Source organism: Micromys minutus, assembly GCF_963924665.1.
Source record: "Micromys minutus genome assembly, chromosome: 14".
Taxonomy (NCBI): domain Eukaryota; kingdom Metazoa; phylum Chordata; class Mammalia; order Rodentia; family Muridae; genus Micromys; species Micromys minutus.
In genome coordinates this window covers 44,059,644-44,077,510 of record NC_137983.1, presented here as the reverse complement: position 1 = coordinate 44,077,510, position 17,867 = coordinate 44,059,644, and the positions used below count along the sequence as shown (strand labels likewise).

Genomic DNA, 17,867 nt, shown 5'->3' with positions numbered 1-17,867 from the left:
CTTCTATGTACAGTATATGACTTCAAACATTCTTCTGCATGGAACTATTTGGTCTCTTAAGCCAGAAAGGTAAAAAAAAAAAATCACACCAGAGGCTGCTTTTATTACATTCTGTTGTTTTAAAAATCTTCACCCTTGCATTGGACTGTTTTTAGTTTTAAAATGATTCTGCTGTTTTACAAGTGTTCTGTTTCTGGGCATTCAACTATGTTCAACTACTCCATTTACCTATAGCCCAGACACATTCTCCTTTTTTCATAGCTCACAATCCTCTTTCTCCACCTGTTCTTCTATTTACTTCTTAGTCATATTTTTATGTAGCTTTTATAATTCTAAAACTTCATTTACTCTAATAGTAACTCACTTCTCCTTATCCAATCTCCTTCCTCTACTTCTTTCTTTGCTTAAATAATAGCCCATAGTCTTGGCTCATTTCTTCTATATCCTACCCTTAGTAACTCACACCATAGGATGTACTATACTATCCTTGCACGTTTATCCACCCAATCTTCGTGGGGATGGATAGAAGGTGGTTTATTACTAACTGACTATTGCTGTATCTTTATTAGTGGGGATACCAATCAACTGTGAATATACTTAATATTCTACTCTGACTTGTATTAGAAATCTTGCCTGGTCAGTGGAACAAAACTGAAGACCCAGAAATGAACCCTTACACCTATGATCATTTGATCTTTAACAAAGGAGCTAAAAACATTCAATGGAAAAAGAACAGCCTCTTTAACAAATGGTGTTGGTTCAACTGGCAGTCAGAAGAATGCAAACTGAGCCTTTCTTATCTTGTACAAAGCTCAAGTCCAAGTGGCTCAAAGACCTCCACATAAAACCAGGTACACTGAAACTAATAGAACAGAAAGTGGGGAAGAGCTTAGAACACATAGGCACAAGGGAAAATTTCCTGAGCAGAACACCAATGGCCTATGCACTAAGATCAAGAATTGACAAATGGGACCTCATGAAATTGCAAAGTTTCTGTAAGGCTAAGGACACTGTCAAGAAAACAGAATGGCAGCCAACAGAATAGAAAAGGATCTTTACCAATCCCACATCTGATAGAGGGCAAATATCCAATATGTACCAAAAACTCAAGAAATTAGACTCCAGAGAATCAAACAATTCTATTAAAAACAATTCTATCTAAACAAAGAATTCTCAACTGAGGAATACCAAATGACTAAGAAGCACCTAAAGAAATGCTCAGTATCCCTAGTCATCCGGGAAATGTAAATCAAAACAACCCTGAGATTCCACATCACACCAGTCAGAATGGCTAAGATCAAAAACTCAGATGGCAGCAGATGCTGGAAAAGATGCAGAGAAAGAGGAACACTTCTCCACTGTTGGTGGGGTTGTAAGCTGGTACCACTCTGGAAATCAGTCTGGAGGTTCCTCAGAAAACTGAACATTGTACTACCTGAGGACCCAGCTATTCCACTCCTGGGCATATACCCTAAAGATGCTCCAACATGTAATAAGGACACATGCTCCACCATGTTCATAGCAGCCTTATTTATAAAGCCAGAAGCTACAAATAACCCAGATGTCCTTCAACAGAAGAATGGATACAGATAGTGTGGTATATTTACACAATGGAGTACTACTCAGCTATTAGAAACAATGGCTTTACAAAATTCCTAGACAAATGAATGGAACTAGAGAATATCATCCTTAGTGAGGTAACCCAGTCACAAAAGAACAAATATAATATGCAGTCACTGATATTGGATACTAGCCCCAGAAAGCTCTGAATACCCAAGAAACAACTTATAGTCCTTATGAAGCTCAAAAAGAAGGAAAGCCAAAATGTGGAAGCCTCAGTTCTTCTTAGAAGGGAGAACAAAGCACTCAAGGGAGGAGGTACAGGATCAAGTGGAAGAGCAGGGATTGAAGAGGGGATCCTTCAGGGGCTGCCTCACTTGGGGTTCCACCCCAGATAGGGGTGCCTCCTCAGGGGTGCTGCCAAAGTCATGCAGCTGAGCATGCTGGCAGCTAACCATCAGACTGAGCATGGGGACCCCAGTGAGGGTACTGGGGGGAGGGAGGGAATAAAGGAGCTGAAGGGTGTTGTAGCCTCATGGGAAGAACAACATTGTGGAAGAACCAAATTCTCCACAGCTCCCATGGACTAGATTACCAATCATTGAGCACGCATTGAGAGGCCCATGGCTCCAGCTGCATATGCAGTGGAGGATAGCAGTGTCTGGCATCGATGTGAGAAGAGGCCTTTGGTCCAGGGAGGGCCTATTTTCCCAGTGTAGGGGAATGCCAAGGTACTGAGGTGGAGAGGGTGATTGGGAGCTAGCTAGTGCACCTTTGTGAAGACAAGTAGAGGGGGAGGGGGTATGAGAGCAGGGTGGGCAAAGGGTATAACATTTCAAATGTAAATACAGAGAGTATCTAATAATTTTTTTAAAAGAAAGAAAAAGAAAGGAAAAAATCTTGTCTAGAACCCTGAAGGCTCGGTTATAGAGCTCAAGTCCAGAGAAAGGAACAACGCTTCACCTTTACTAAAACCTAACCATGAACACTGCAGAAATTGCAATTCAAAGAATATGGGTGATTTTAAAAATTCCAATCATTGCCCTAAATTTAGATGCCCAAGTCTCAACACAGACTCAGACGGAAAGATGAAAAAATCCAGGTGTAAAAAAATCATATTACTAATTTTATAGGGATGAATTCTGATGAGATGGCTTTAGATAAACTCCCTGGGAAACAATTCAATAGAAGAAGAAAAATAAAAACACAAGGATGTCCAGGGAACTCAAAGTGCTGGGACTAAGGACCTGTAGGGTCCCCAGCCTTAAATGGGACTTTTATAGCAAGCTCCTGCCCCAACACCTGAGAGAAAACAGGTCAGAAAGGATGTAAGAGCTGGAGGATGAAAAAGTGTACTGTGAAACGCTGGCTTCTGGACATGACATGAGGGTGACACTCACAAATTCACCGTAACCATGGTTACCTGAGCAATGCCAGTATGAGAGCAGTAGATAATTTAGCAGTCAAGCCTTTCCTGTATTCAACTGTTTACAATAGAAAGAAAGAAAGAGGGAGGGAAGGAAGAAGGGAGGAAGGGAGGTAGGGAAGAAGAAAGGAGAAGGGGGCATGAATGTTTGGGAAGGATGGGCTGCTGAACCGTGTCCAGTAAGAACAGTACTAGAAATTGTAGGTGAATGTGAGCAAAAACATTGTGTACTTGTATGAAACTATCAAAGAAGAAATAAAATGCATCTAAAGGGAAGAGAAAAGCTCATTTGGGCAAAACAAACAAAAACCAGCATTGGTAAGTAAAGGCAGGTACATTCGATTCCAGTCAGCGTAGCCAAAAAGGAGAGCTCCAGTTCCAGGGACCATCCCCATCTCAAAAAATAAGGTAGAGACCGAAAAAGGACAATGCCCAAGGTCCTGCTCTAGTCTTTGAATCCATGTTCACATACATGTGTACCCTCACATGCACACATACACCCACAAACACAGAGACATTACATACAATATTTTTTAAAATGGGATACATCAAAAATCGCATGTACTTTGGTACTTAAAGTCTTGCGTCTCTAAAAAATGTTTATCTGCATGTCTACATCCTTAAGTGATTAAGAACTGAAGAAAAACATAATCTGCCAGAATAAGATCAGAGCTGCTCATCTAGAAATGAAACTGGTATAAATTAGATGAAGATCATGCAGATTAAGATAACCATTAATAGATTAGAATATTAAAACTATTAACAGGATATCAGCAACATGTATAAATTTCATTAATTATTTTAATGAAATATTGCCTTAAATTAAGAAAACAAATCTTTTTCTAATATTATCTACCAAGAAAATACCCAAAATTCTATTCAATAGGGAACACATCTTAATAGCTTTCTTACAGTTTTTTTCTTGCTTTAACCTTCCAATCTGTAGTTGCTTTTGCTCTAAGCTCCTAGCTTGTTCTTTACACATTTAGTAATTAATAAGATTGACATATTGACACACGTGGTGCCACAGAGCAGCCCCACATGCTGACACAGATGCTGACACAGGTTTGTCACTGTGTCAAACAGTTCTGACAGAATCCAGTGGGCAGTGGTTTCAGGACTTTCCACCAAATGAACTTAAAAACTGTTTAATGTTGCATGATATTTTATGAGCTGAGGGTATAGAAGATTTGGGTGCTTTCTACATTTAAATAGAAGAATTAATTTTAAACATGCCAGAACTGAAGAGATGGCTCAATGGCTGTGCATTTGCTGCTCTCTAGAATCTGTGTTGGCTTCATAACTCCAACATGGAGCCACTCATATTAGGTCTCTAACTCCAGCTCCATGGAATCCAATTTCTTCTGCTGCCTGTCTTGGGCATCCTCAAACACCTCTCCCTGCCCACCCCCCCTCCCATACACACATTTTTTAAACATGCAACTCAGCTGTAAACCAGTGCATTCTCATATATAACTAGTTGGGAAATACAGTAGGTTATCCTCTTTTCTGAAACTTGTGTCTACACAGATAACTATGCTGTGGGTATAGAAATGTTCTGAAAGCCATGATAAAATTAGAGAAAGGAGGTTTGCTGAGGCCTCACTTCTAGATTAGACTTAACACAGCTACACATGGCCCTGTGCATTTAAATAAAGTCGAGCAAAATAGAAATATTTAACCCTTCAGTTGCACTTCTTAAATGACAAGTCTTCAGTGGCCACAGTGACCGGAAGAGATGGGACATGCTTCTGCACATACAGACCCTGCTCTGGGTACCAACCTAGGGGCAGCCAAAATCCGTCATCCATGCTCCCTCCTGGAGATGAAGGTGTCATGTCACACTCTGGAGGAGCAAAGCCACGCTCACACTGACAGTTTTTTAGATTGTTGCAAATCTAAAAACCAAAATCCAAATGAAAATGGAAATATATAATATATATATATATATATATATATTCTATTTATTACCCGCAGTTAGGATCTATAAATTATTCAACTTCAGTTTGAGCAGTGAAATAATGTGAAAGTAAAAAGGATAACTGTTCAATTAATATGCTTGCCTATTTTTTTTGCCGGTCACATTTCTAGATAGAAGTTATAATGTTCTTGATGTAATTGAAATGGCATACTAGGAAGGTATAGCAACTATGAAGTTAGAGAATACAAAATACTGATTATAAATCATTATTAATTTATACTAAAACAGAGGAAAAAACTGTGATGGGAGACAATGTCTATGGAAGATGGCAAAAAAATGAAAAACAAAACAAAACACTTCTGATATGCTGGGGCCAGAGGCAAACAGTAACACTCACACAAAAGGCTAGAAAGACACTTGCGAAAATAAAAAAGAGCATCAAGACCAAAGGAGGGGCTCTAGAGTCAGCCCCACAAAAAGGTCAGCGGGTGAAACGAGGTGGCTTCTCACCCAATGGCTATAAAAAGTCCAGGCTACAACAAAGATGCTAGAGACACACGTTAATCAAATGCATGCTGGGGAAAACTTCACACTTCTGTAACTCAGCATACAACTTCACAACCGGGTGGGGTGTCAAAATGTCAGGGGCAGGAAGAGTTAAGAATGGAACTAAATGACTAAATAAGTAACTGTTAACTCTGGGAGAGCTTAAATAGCCACCCCCCACCTCCCCACCCCCCTCCAGAATATAAGGAAATGGAAGCTTTCACACATGCCATGTGGGTACAAAACTTCCCAGAGCCTACTTTTTTGCTCTCTTTTTCTCATTGGATTTCCTTGCTTAAAATTTGGGGAAAATAGAGTAATTTGAATGTACAACGAATGACGCCTGTTAGTGTTTCTGTTGTTGTTCAGAATTCCTGACAGTTAAATGCTATTTGAAAGGCCATCCGTGTGTAAATCCATGAGAACAGCATCGACCACACACTAGAGGAAATGAACTGAGGTCATCAGAAGACAAACCTAATCTGAGTACATTGAGAACTCAGATTTCAGATGAGAAGTAACGTGCACATGCACCTACATTCCCAGAAGGCACACACATGCCCGGGGGTACCACATGTGTATGATGCTTGGTAACACATGGTTACAGTTTAACAGTCAAACGGTGTGATACCATCTCACTTGCTCCTTTGGTGTATCATTCAAGGCTCATGCGCTCAGCTGGCCTGTAGCAGTCTGACAGTGTCCACAAATCACACAGATCTGTATAAACAGCACAGCCTGTGTTCCAGATCTTAACTGAAAATTTCTAAAGGGAATTTCCACACCAAATAATTCTGAACCTGGCCATTCCGGAAAATATCTATTGATGTGAATTGAAGGGATCCTATCAAATGAAGAATAAATGGTTACCTACCCCGTGTCCTTGGCATTTTTCATCGGCCTCACACTCCCTAGTTCCCCTTAGCACGTGCACATGCAAACACTCCCCTCTGTGACAGACCTGAAAAGGCACAATTGAAGCTCAAACAGCAGAAACTTTAAATACAAACCAAGCTCCGGAGTTCTTTTTGCTGCAAGAAGTGCATACAGGGTACAGTGTTTATTTAATGGGTTGATTTACATCTGTAACATCTAACCTTCTTCTAATGAAAAAAGGCATATCAGCCTTCTTCATATAGTTTGCATTTTGAAAATGAGGTACAGTTGTTTTTTTTGTTTTTTTTTTGTTTTATTTGTTTTGTTTTGTTTTGTTTTTTGTTTGTTTGTTTTTTTTTTTTGATGCTGCTTTTGTTAGTTTGTTCTGGAAGCAACAGTACTATCTACGCTCACAATGACAAACTGACAGGAGAGCAAACAGTTAGAGGCAGAGCTCTCTGATCCCTTTGTTCTGCCAATAAAGACACCACCTCCCACCTCTCCCTTTAGCTGTGTGGGCTGCAGCGGCTGTCCCTCCACAGATCAGTTCCCATCGCCTCTGAACTCCAGACTTGTAGAAGCTTTACCGAACAAGCCAGGGGGAAGCGACATCTTCTTGTGACAGAAATGGACAAGAGTAACACTGGCTGCGTGGTGAATGCCCAGCGGGTATGTGAGTTCTGCAAACTCAGTTACTATCCCTCTCCCCAAAGTCAACCCACTGCAATGCCTTCGGATCCATTCTCTAAGGTGAGGGGCTGACTTTGATCAAATGGCCTGAAGGAGTAGCTTACACGGGACCAGTGGTCTTTATTAGCGAGATAAACTGAGGCATGTTTGAGTGAAAAGATTAATGTAAGTAAAAGGCAAAAGCTGAGCCAGGAGACCCCGTAGCAGAAGCAATTCAGAGGCCGCATGGAAGATGCGTTTATAGGTGGATGCAGAAAGATGAGGGAAAAAAACCAAAAAACGAAACACTGGGTTTGATAGGCTGACGGTCTCTGTTCCCAGGATTTGTTTTATGCTTTGGGATGTAAGGCAAGCTAGCTCACTGCTTCTGCTTGCTTTATCTTAAATTTCTATCACATGCATTCATTAAAAAAAATACCTCAAAGTTATATGTTGCTTGGTTTTGCATTTGGAATGTCACCTAGAAGCCTTGACTGGCTTTTTAGTCTTGGAGACTCTTTTATTTTTAATTTTTAAAAATTCATTTATTTAGCTATTTTAAATTCTAAGTGTGGTTCCCCCTTGATCCTCTTTTCCGCCCTCCCCAACCCCCACCATGGACTCCTCCTCTGTTTCTCTTCAGAGAAGGGCAGGCCTCCCATGAACCACACAGTGAGAACAGGTGCACCCTCTCCTGGACAAGGCAGCTCAGGAGGAAGCGATCCCAGAGGCAAGCAACAGAGTCCAGGACAGCCCCTGCTTACACTGTCAGGAATCACACATGAAGACCAAGCCATATAGCTGTAACATATGTGCATATGGCCTAGATCAGTCCCATGCAGGTTCCATGGTTGGCAATTCAGTCTCTAGGAGCCCTATGGGTCCAGTTTAGTTGATTTTGTATGGGTTTGTGTGTGTGTGTGTGTGTGTGTGTGTGTGTGTGTGTGTGTGTGTGTGTGTGTGGTGTACTTGACCTCTGTTTCCTACAATTCTTCCTTCCTTTCTTCCATAGAATTTCCAGAGCTCTGCCTAGTGTTTGGCTTGTGGGTGCCTGCTCTGTTTCATCAGACTCTATCTTACATAGCGTGTATAAGTTATAGTCTCTCTGGTATCCTCAATTATTTTAATGCCAAGTAGATGGCCCCAAAATCCATGAAATTCTGACATTACATCTGTGAATGAGGACTCCTAGAAAGAAACTGTGTCTGCAGAGACTGGTTGGCTAATAGGAGCTGCAGGGATGTAGAGACATTAGGATGTTATAGTCCTAGATCCTAATTACCTTATCTTAAGCTAGCTTTACCTTCTCTATCCCTGTGTTGAAGCTAACATCCTGTGATGAATAGATAAAGCCCCTTTGAGATGTATTAACTTAGCAGACCACCAACTTACCCTCATAGCTATGAATTTCTCTGATGTGCCCACCAGTGTACTTTTAAAGTTTCCTTAATTACTTTCTTTGTTCTGTTGTTCTGAAAATCCATGAAACTTCTGCGCAGGAACATCGTGGAGCCTGAGGTAACTCTGGGTTTTCTGGGGCCACATTCACTCAAAGTGACTATAAAATCATATTCCATTTGAGGTGAATGTGTACGTGTGCGTGTGTGTGCATGTGTGCATGTACCTGTGTGTGCATCTGTGAAGTTTTGGATTGGGCAAGCGGTGCTAGCAGACAGAGAGGAGGGTGAGGGATATCACAGGAAGAGCTGTTAGTACTCTACTCAAGGACAGATGGACAGAACACCACCAATGTGGTGGGACTCTGAGGAAGGTAGACCTTGGCTCCAGAGACAAGCAACATGGGGCTCTCTGAAGATAATCATGGGCCTGCGTGGCAGAAGAGACTCCTCTTACACCCTTTGAGGGTGAGCAGAGAGAGGGTCACAGCAAAGTCCTGGGGCTAGGCTCTCTGTTTCTCGGGTGGAGAACAAGATGAGCCCCACTTCTGATGTAGATTCACTGCTCAGGTGCATGTAACCCCGGCAAAATCCTCAGCTTGGGATTTCAGTGTCCCAAGATGGTGCCTGTCAGAGAGAGCAGAGGCCTGGGCAGAGGCTGGGTCCTAACATTATGTTCTTACAGTACCTACTTACAGATGCCAATTGCGAGTCCCAGGTAGAAGTGCACTTCCAACCCACTGCATTTAGAAGGGAGTTGCCCCAGATCCCTCCTGAGGGTGAACATGAGCGACTCAGAGATGTCAGGACAATCAGTTTGTTTGTATTTGACAGTTTATTGTCAAGCAAAGTATATACACCGCTCAGGAACAGACCAATATACAGGCTTTGCAGGGTAAAAACTTTGAAGAAAGGTAAGAAAATCCCTACTCTGCCAAGGGAGTATAACCTCTCAAGTAAAGGTATATGTTTGTACATAGTAGCAAACTGTGCCATCCTCTGCTACATAGGCAGCTAGCTGGAGCCATGGTACTTCCATGTGTACTCTTTGGATATTGGTTTAGACCCTGTGAGCTCTGGTTGGTTGATATTATAGTTCTTATGGGGTTGCAAACCCCTTCAGCTCCTTCAATCCTTTCTCTAGCTCCTTTATTTGGGACCCCATTCCCAGATCAATGGTTGGCTGTGAGAATCCCTCTCTGTATTTGTCATGTTCTGGCAGAGCCTCTCAGAAGACGATATAGGGTTAGGGTTAGGGTTAGAGCCTCTCAGGAGACAGCTATAGGGTTAGGGTTAGAGCCTCTCAGGAGACAGCTATAGGGTTAGGGTTAGAGCCTCTCAGGAGACAGCTATAGGGTTAGGGTTAGAGCCTCTCAGGAGACAGCTATATCAGGTTCCTGTCAGTATGTGCTTTTTGGCATCAGCAATATTGTCTGGGTTTGGTAGCTGTATATGGGCTGAATCTTCAGGTGAGGCAGTCTCTGGATGGTCTTTGCTTCAAACCTTCTCTCCCTATTTCCTCTTATGAATATTTTGTTCCCCCTTCTAAAAAGGACTAAAGCATCTGCACTTTGTTCTTAAGCTTCATGTGGTCTGTGAATTGTAGTGGGTAATTCAAGATTTTGGGCTAATATCCAGTTATCAGTGAGTTCATACCATGGGTAATTTTTGTGATTGGGTTACCTCACTCGGGATGATATTTTCTAGTTCCATCCATTTGACTAAGAATTTTATGCAATCATTGTTTTTAATAGGTGACTAGTATTCCATTGTGTAAATGTACCACACTTTCTTTATCCATTCCTCTGTTGAAGGACATCTGGGTTCTTTCCAGCTTCTTGCTATTATAAATAATGCTGCTATGAACATAGTGGAGCATGTGTCTTTATTATATGTTGGAGCATCTTTTGGGTATATGCACAGGATTAGTATAGTTGGGTGTTCAGTTAGTACTACGTCCAATTTTCTGAGGAATCTCCAGACTGATTTCCAGAGTCGTTGTACCAGTTTACAGTCCCACCAGCAGTGGAGGAGTGTTCCTCTTTCTTCACATCCTCACCACAATCTGCTGTCATCTGATTTTTGGATCTTGGCCAATCTGACTGGTGTGAGGTGGAATCTCAGGGTTGTTTTGATTTGCACTTCCCTGATGACTAAGGATGTTGACTATTTCTTTAGGTTCTTCTCAGCCATTCCATGTTTCTCAGTTAAGAATTCTTTGTTTAGTTCTGTCCCCCATTTTTAACAGGATTATTTGATTCTCTGGAGTCTAATTTTTTTGTGTTCTTTGTATATATTGGATATCAGCCCTCTATCATATGTAGGATTTGCAAAGAACTTTTCCCATTCTGTTGGTTGCCGTTTTGCCCTAAATGACAGTGTCCTAATGAACCTTTGCAATTTTATAAAGTCCCATTTGTTGATTCTTGATCTTAGCACATGAGCCATTGGTGTTCTGTTCAGAAAAATTTTCCCCAGTAACCATGTGTTTGAGGCTCTTCCCCACTTAGTTGTCTGTTAGTTTCAGTGAACCTGGTTTTATGTGGAGGGCCATGATACACTTGGCCTTTAGCTTTGTACAGGGCAATAAGAATGGGTCAACTTGCATTCTTTTACATGCTAACCACCGTTGGACCAGCACCATTTGTTGAAAATGCTGTCTTTATTCCACTGGGTGATTTTAGCTCCTTTGTCAAAGATCAGGTGACTATAAGTGTGTGGGTTCATTTACAGGTCTTCAATTCTTTTCCATTGATCTACCTTCCTGTCTTTGTTCCAATACCATACAGTTTTTATCACAACTGCTTTGTAATACAGCTTGAGGTTAGAGATGGTGATTCCCCCTGAAGTTCTTTTATTATTGAGAATAGTTTTCAATATTCTGGTTTTTTTGTTATTCCATGTGAATATACAAATTGCTCTTTCTAACTCTATGAAGAATTGAGTTTGAATTTTGATGGGGATTGCATTGAATCTGTACATTGCTTTGGCAAGATGGCCATTTTTACTATACTATATTAATCTTGCCAATCTTCTTCAATTTCTTTCTTCAAAGACTTGAAGGTCTTGTCATACAGATCTTTCACTTGCTTGGTTAGAGTCATACCAAGGTATTTCATATTATTTGGGACTATTGTGAAGGGTGTCGATTCTCTAATTTCTTTCTTATCTTCTTTATCCTTTGAGTAGAGGAAGGCTACTAATTTCTTTGAGCTTGTTTTATATCTAGCCACTTTGCTGAAGTTGTTTATCAAGTTTAGGAATTCTTTGTTTGAATTTCTGGAGTCACTTAAGTATGCTTTCATATCATCTGCAAATAGTGATATTTTGACTTCTTCCTTTCAAATTTTTAACCCTTTGACATCCTTTTGTTGTTTAATTGCTCTAGCTAGGACTTCTAATGCTATATTGAATAGGTAGGGAGAGAGTGGGCAGCCTTGTCTAGTTTCTGGTTTTAGTGAGATTGCTTCAAGTTTCTTTCTATTTAGTTTCATGTTGGTTACAAGTTTGCTGTATATTGCTTTTACTTTATTTGGGTATGGGTCTTAAATTCCTGATCTTTCCAAGACTTTTAACATGAAGGGGTGTTGAATTTTGTCAAATGCTTTCTCAGCATCGAATGAGATGATCACATGTTTGTTTTTCCCTTTGAGTTTGCTTATATAGTGAATTACATTGATGGATTTCTGTATATTGTACCATCCCAGCATCCCTGGGATGAAGCCTACTTGATCATGATGGATGATCATTTTGATATGCTCTTGGATTCAGTTTGAAAGAGTTTTATTGCATATTTTTGTATCAGTATTCATAAGAGAAATTGGTATGAAGTTTTCTTTCTTTGTTGGATCTTTGTGTGGTTTAGGTATAAGCATAATTGGGGCTTCATAGAAGGAATTTGGTAGTGTTTTTTCTGTTTCTATTTTGTGGAATAGTTTGGAAAGTATTGGTATTAGGTCATCTTTGAAAGTCTGATAGAATTTAAAACCTGGTCCTGGTCTGGTCTTTATTTGGTTGGGAGACTTTTGATAACCACTTCTATTTCCTTAGGGGTTATAAGATTGTTTAGATGGTTTATTTGAATCAGATTTAACTTTGCTACCTGATGTTTGTCTAGAAAATTGTCCAGGCACCCAGAATTTCTAGTTTTGTTGAGTATAGACTTTTGTAGTAGGATTGATGGTTTCTTGAATTTCCTCAGTTTATGTTGTTATATCTCCCTTTCATGTCTGATTTTATTAATTCGGATACTCTTTCTGTGCCCTCTGGTTAGTCTGGCTAAGGGTTTATCAATCTTGTTGATTTTCTCAAAGAACCAGCTCCCTGTTTTGTTGATTCTTTGTATAGTTCTTTTTCTTTCTATTTGGTTGATTTCAGCCCTGCGTTTGATTAATTTCTGTGTCTACTCCTCTTGGGTGCATCTGCTTCTTTTTGTTCTAGAGCTTTCATGTGTGCTATCAAGATGCTAGTGTATTCTCTCTGCAGTTTTTTTCAGAGGCACTCAGAACTATGAGTGTTAGCACTGCTTTCATTGTGTCCTATAAGTTTGGGTATGTTGTGCCTACATTTTCATTAAATTCTAAAAAGTTTTAAATTTCTTTATTTCTTCCCTGACCATGTTATCATTGGGTAGAGCATTGTTCAGCTTCCATGTGTAAGTAGGCTTTTTGTTGTTTTTGTTGTTATTAAAGATGAGCCTTAGTCCATGGTGATCTGGTAGCATGCATTTCAATCTTCTTGTATCTGTTGAGGCCTGTTTTGTGACTGATTATATGGTAAGTTTTAGAGAAGGTACCATAAGGTGCTGAGAAAAGGGTATATTCTTTTATTTTAGGATAAAATGTTTTATAGATATATGTCAAATCTATTTGCTTCATAACTTTGGCTAGTTTCACTGTGTCTTTGTTTACTTTGTTTCCATGATCTGTCCATTGATAGGAGTGGGGTGTTGAAGTCTCCCACTATTGTATGAGAAGTGTTGTGTGCTTTGAGTTTTAGTAAGGTTTTTTTTATAAATGTGTGTGCCCTTATATTTGGAGCATAGTTACTCAGAATTGATAGTTCATCTTGAAGGATTTTTCCTTTGATGAGTATGAATTTTTTTCTTATATTTTTTGATAACTTTAGGTTAAAAGTTGATTTTATTCAATATTAGAATGGCTACTCCAGCTTGTTTCTTGGGACCATTTGCTTTGAAAATTGCTTTCCTGCCTTTTACTCTGATGTAGTGTCTATCTTTGTCACTAAAGAATGTTTCCTGTATGAAGCAAAATGCTGGTTCCCCTTGCATATGCAAACTGTTAGTCTATGTCTTTTTATTGGGGAATTTAGATCACTGATGTCAAAAGATAATAGGGACCAGTGATTGTTGTTTTCTGTTACTTTTGTTGTTAGAGGTGGGATTGGGTTTGTGTGGCTATCTTCTTTTGGGTTAGTTGAAAGATTACTTTCTTGATTTTTTTAAGCTGGAGTTTCCCTCCTTATGTTGGAGTTTTCCATCTATTATTCTTTGTAGGTCTGAGTTTGTGGAAAGATATTGTGTAAATTCGGTTTTGTCATGGAATATCTTGGTTGCTCCATCTATGGTAATTGAGAGTTTTGCTATGTATAGTAGCCTGGGCTGGCATTTGTGTTGTCTTAGGAGCTATATGACATCTGCCCAGGATCTTCTAGCTTTCATAGTCTCTGTTGAGAAGTGTGATGTTGATTCTGATAGGTCTGCCTGTATATGTTTTATGTATATAACCCTTTTCCCTTACTGCTTTTAATATTCTTTTTTGTCATGAATTTGGTGTTTTGACTATTATGTATCTGGAGGAATTTCTTTTCTGGTCCAATTTGTGTAGAGTTCTGTACGTTTCTTGTATCTTCATGTATATATCTTTGTTTTAGGTTAGGGAAGTTTTCTTCTATAATTTTATTGAAGATATTTACTAGCCCTTTATGTTGGAATCATTTTTTCTCTGCTATACCTATTATCCTCAGTTTTGATCTTCTCATTGTGTCCTGGATTTCCTGGATGTTTTGGATTAGGAGATTTTGCATTTTGCATTTTCTTTGACTGTTTTGTCAATGTTTTCTATGGTATCTTCTTCCCCTGAGGTTCTCTCTTCCATCTCTTGCATTCTGTTGGTGATGCCTGTGTCTATGACTCCTGATCCCTTTCCTAGGTTTTCTAACTTTAGGGTTGTCTCCCTTTGTGATTCTTTATTGTTTCTATTTCTTTTTCTTTTTCTTTTTTTTTGATCCTGAATAGTTTTGTTCAATCCCTTTACCTGTTTAGTTGTTTCCTCTTTAAGGGCTTCTACATGTTTACTTGTGTTGTCCTGTATTTCTTTAAGGGAGTATTTCTGACCCTGTTAAAGTCCTCTAACATTATCATGACTTGTGATTTTAAATCAGAATCTTGCTTTTCCATTGTATTGAGATATTCAGGTTTTGCTGTTGTGGGGGAACTGGGTTCTGATGATTCCAAGTGGCCTTGGTTTCTGTTGCTTAGGTTCTTGGACTTTCCTCTTGTCATCTGTTTATCTCTGTTGTTAGCTGGTCTTGCTAATTCTGACAGTGGCTTGGGCCTCCTGTAAGCTTGTGTCTCAGCACTACCTGGGGATCAGCTCTTTCCCAGCAGGATCCCGGTATAGAGAGCTGTGGCACAGAGTCAACACAGGGCACAGACAGAAACCAAAAGAATCCTGTACCAAATTGCTTCGTGATTCCTGTGTCTTGAAGGCTCCAGGTGGGTGTCTCAGAGCACAAATGGTGATCTTTCCTGTGTTCTCCGGTGTGTCAGCACTTCTGGGGGACCAACTCTCTTCCAGTGGGGTCTGGGTATAGAGAGCTGTGGCAAAGGTCAGAAGAAACCAGAAGGATCCTGTCCTAGACTGTAACTCAGTTCCTGTGCCCTGAGGGCTCAAGGCAAGTTCCTCTTGGACCAGGAATTTGAGCCAAAGTGACGGTCACACCTCTCCTCTCACATGTGTCAACAGTCCTGTGGGAGACCAGCTTTCTCCCAGTGGGGTCTGGGCACAGAGAACTCTGTCACAGGGTCAGTTCCAGGCACAGGTGAAAACCAGAAGGATCCTGTCCCAGAATGCTACTTGGTTCCTGTGTCTTGAGAGTTCTGGAAGGATTAGGCTTTTAGTTTTTAAAGGTACTTTTCAAACCAGGACGCTCCTTTATGATTATTTGCTTCCTTTTATCTTAACCTTTTCTATTTTAAGTTTACTGCTAATTTCCATTTTCCCTTGGCTTTTCATTTCCTAAAGCACATTAAATATATATACACAAACTGTCACAATGAAGTCATTATTTTATAAAATATGGGTTAAAAAGACTTTAAAAGAAATCTGTACATAGTCCATTTTTATTAAGATACCCACTAATTATGTATTTTTTATATAAAATTAAGGCTTAGCCTAAAAAAGAAAGTTATATGCTCAAGTGTGAGAAAACAACTTTAAGTATCAATAACAAAATTCCTAAGAAAAATATTAACAAAATAAAAGGTTCCCCCCCTCAATGGCAACCCTGATTAGCACACAAGCAAATAAATGAGAATTATTATATCTTTATAGTTATTCACTATTATATTTTGTCATTGTAATGTAACAAAAGAAATTGTGGATGACCTCATAGTTATGTATGTTCAAACTAATAGGCATTCATAAATCTATTATACACACAGTACATAAACATCAAGTAAAGGTATATTTACCTGGCCACTACCACACACAGTACCATCATGAACATATGTTTCGTCTGGGTCCCCAGGACTGCTTTCTCTTAAGTGTGCAGACACACACACCTGGCCTCCCAAGTAAGTATACTGAACATCATATCTGTCTGTTTGCACGATTTCTGCAAAGTTCCAGGAACAAACTGCTTTTCCACAAAACAGACCACTGGGAACAGGAGGCAGAGTAGTTACATATTGTCACTCAGCTGCCTTATCCGTTAGTTCAGCTATAGCCAATATGTAACTCAATCTATATGTCTATAACTAATTGATACCTACTTTAAAGCATTAAGGCAGAACATAATGTAGTAAGTTGTTGAAAACATGTGCCTATCCCAACACCCGATGTTCAGGTAAACACGCGTGCACCTTTTGCACTCACAACATACAGCACACATGGGGAATAGACAACTTGGTGAATGTGTACCTGTAGTTACAGCGGCCATGACAGTTTCCAAATTTGTCATTTTGCAGATTCACTTCTTGCACACATATATAATTAGGGCCCTTAGCATCTGAAAAACAAAAAGGAAAAAGAATTTCAAGTTTCTCATGCTTAAAAACACAAACGTAATTTACAATGCTTGGAACTGTAGGGGAGTCATATGGAGACAGTTGGTGTCTTCTAGTACAAATGGGAGCCGTGGGCAAGAATCGGTTAAGAACCCACTCAGAAAAAAACTGTGTTAAGGAATATTGTTAGAAAAATAGCTCTTCTCTCCTCTCTCTCTCTCCCCTCTCCCCCCCTCTCTCTCCTCTCTCCCCCTCTCTCCTCTCTCCCCCTCCCCCCTCTCTCCTCTCTCCCCTTTCCCATCCCCCTCTCTCTCTAAAGCGACACTCTAGTTCTCAACTCTATCCCACCAATGGCCTTGGCCTTGACTTACATCCTATATGACCTTCAGTTTTAGAGCCTAATCCTTTTTGACAGAACGATTTGCTTTGATTTAACTTTCAAATGTGGTTGTAGATCAATATTTAAGAATAAAGCTACAGGATAAATTTGTAGCTTTAAAATAATGGCAATTTAATCCCCACCCTACAAAATAACACACATCTCGTACATTTTCCAAATAAATCTGAGCATTGCCTATCTAGGTCTCGGCAAACACCCCCATAGCAATAGGCAGTCTCATTGTTGCAGAATTCCAGTCTGCAGCTTTTACATCAGGCACACAGTATTCAGATGTCCCATCGCAGAACTCTGGAAAATCACATTGGTCCACACTTTTCCTGCATAGGCGTCCTCTTTCTGCTATCTGGGGGACAAAGAACAAACTAACATTGGTTAGGGTGACTCGGTTCACTTCCTGGAAGTTAAGCAAGTTAGAATTTCTCTACCCCTTTGAAAGATTACATAATACTATGGGGACTAAAGTCAGTTGAAGAAGAAGAAGAAGAAGAAGAAGAAGAAGAAGGAGGAGGAGGAGGAGGAGGGGAGGGATGAGGAGGAGGAGGAGGAGGAAGAAGAAGAAGAAGAAGAAGAAGAAGAAGAAGAAGAAGAAGAAGAAGAAGGAAGAAGAAGAAGAGAAGAAGAAGAAGAAGAAGAAGAAGAAGAAGAAGAAGAAGAAGAAGAAGAAGAAGAAGGAAGAAGAAGAAGAAGAAGAAGAAGAAGAAGAAGAAGAAGAAGAAGAAGAAGAAGAAGAAGAAGAAGAAGAAGGAAGAAGAAGAAGAAGAAGAAGAAAAGGAAGAAGAAGAAGAAGAAGAAGAAGAAGAAGAAGAAGAAGAAGGAAGAAGAAG

At 39.9% G+C, this 17,867-nt stretch overlaps 1 protein-coding gene across 1 annotated transcript in view; it reads right to left on the bottom strand.

Moving 5' to 3' along the window:
• LOC308429921 (A disintegrin and metallopeptidase domain 3-like) overlaps nucleotides 1–17,867 on the bottom strand; it is a gene marked incomplete at both ends in the record, with an annotated part of 51,734 nt that overhangs the window by 673 nt on the left and 33,194 nt on the right. Inside the window, 6 exon segments of the mRNA XM_080928955.1 lie at nucleotides 4,770–4,884; nucleotides 6,328–6,414; nucleotides 16,110–16,296; nucleotides 16,558–16,645; nucleotides 17,192–17,278; nucleotides 17,281–17,386. Of these exon segments, the coding sequence (XP_080785081.1) occupies nucleotides 4,770–4,884; nucleotides 6,328–6,414; nucleotides 16,110–16,296; nucleotides 16,558–16,645; nucleotides 17,192–17,278; nucleotides 17,281–17,386 (670 nt within the window).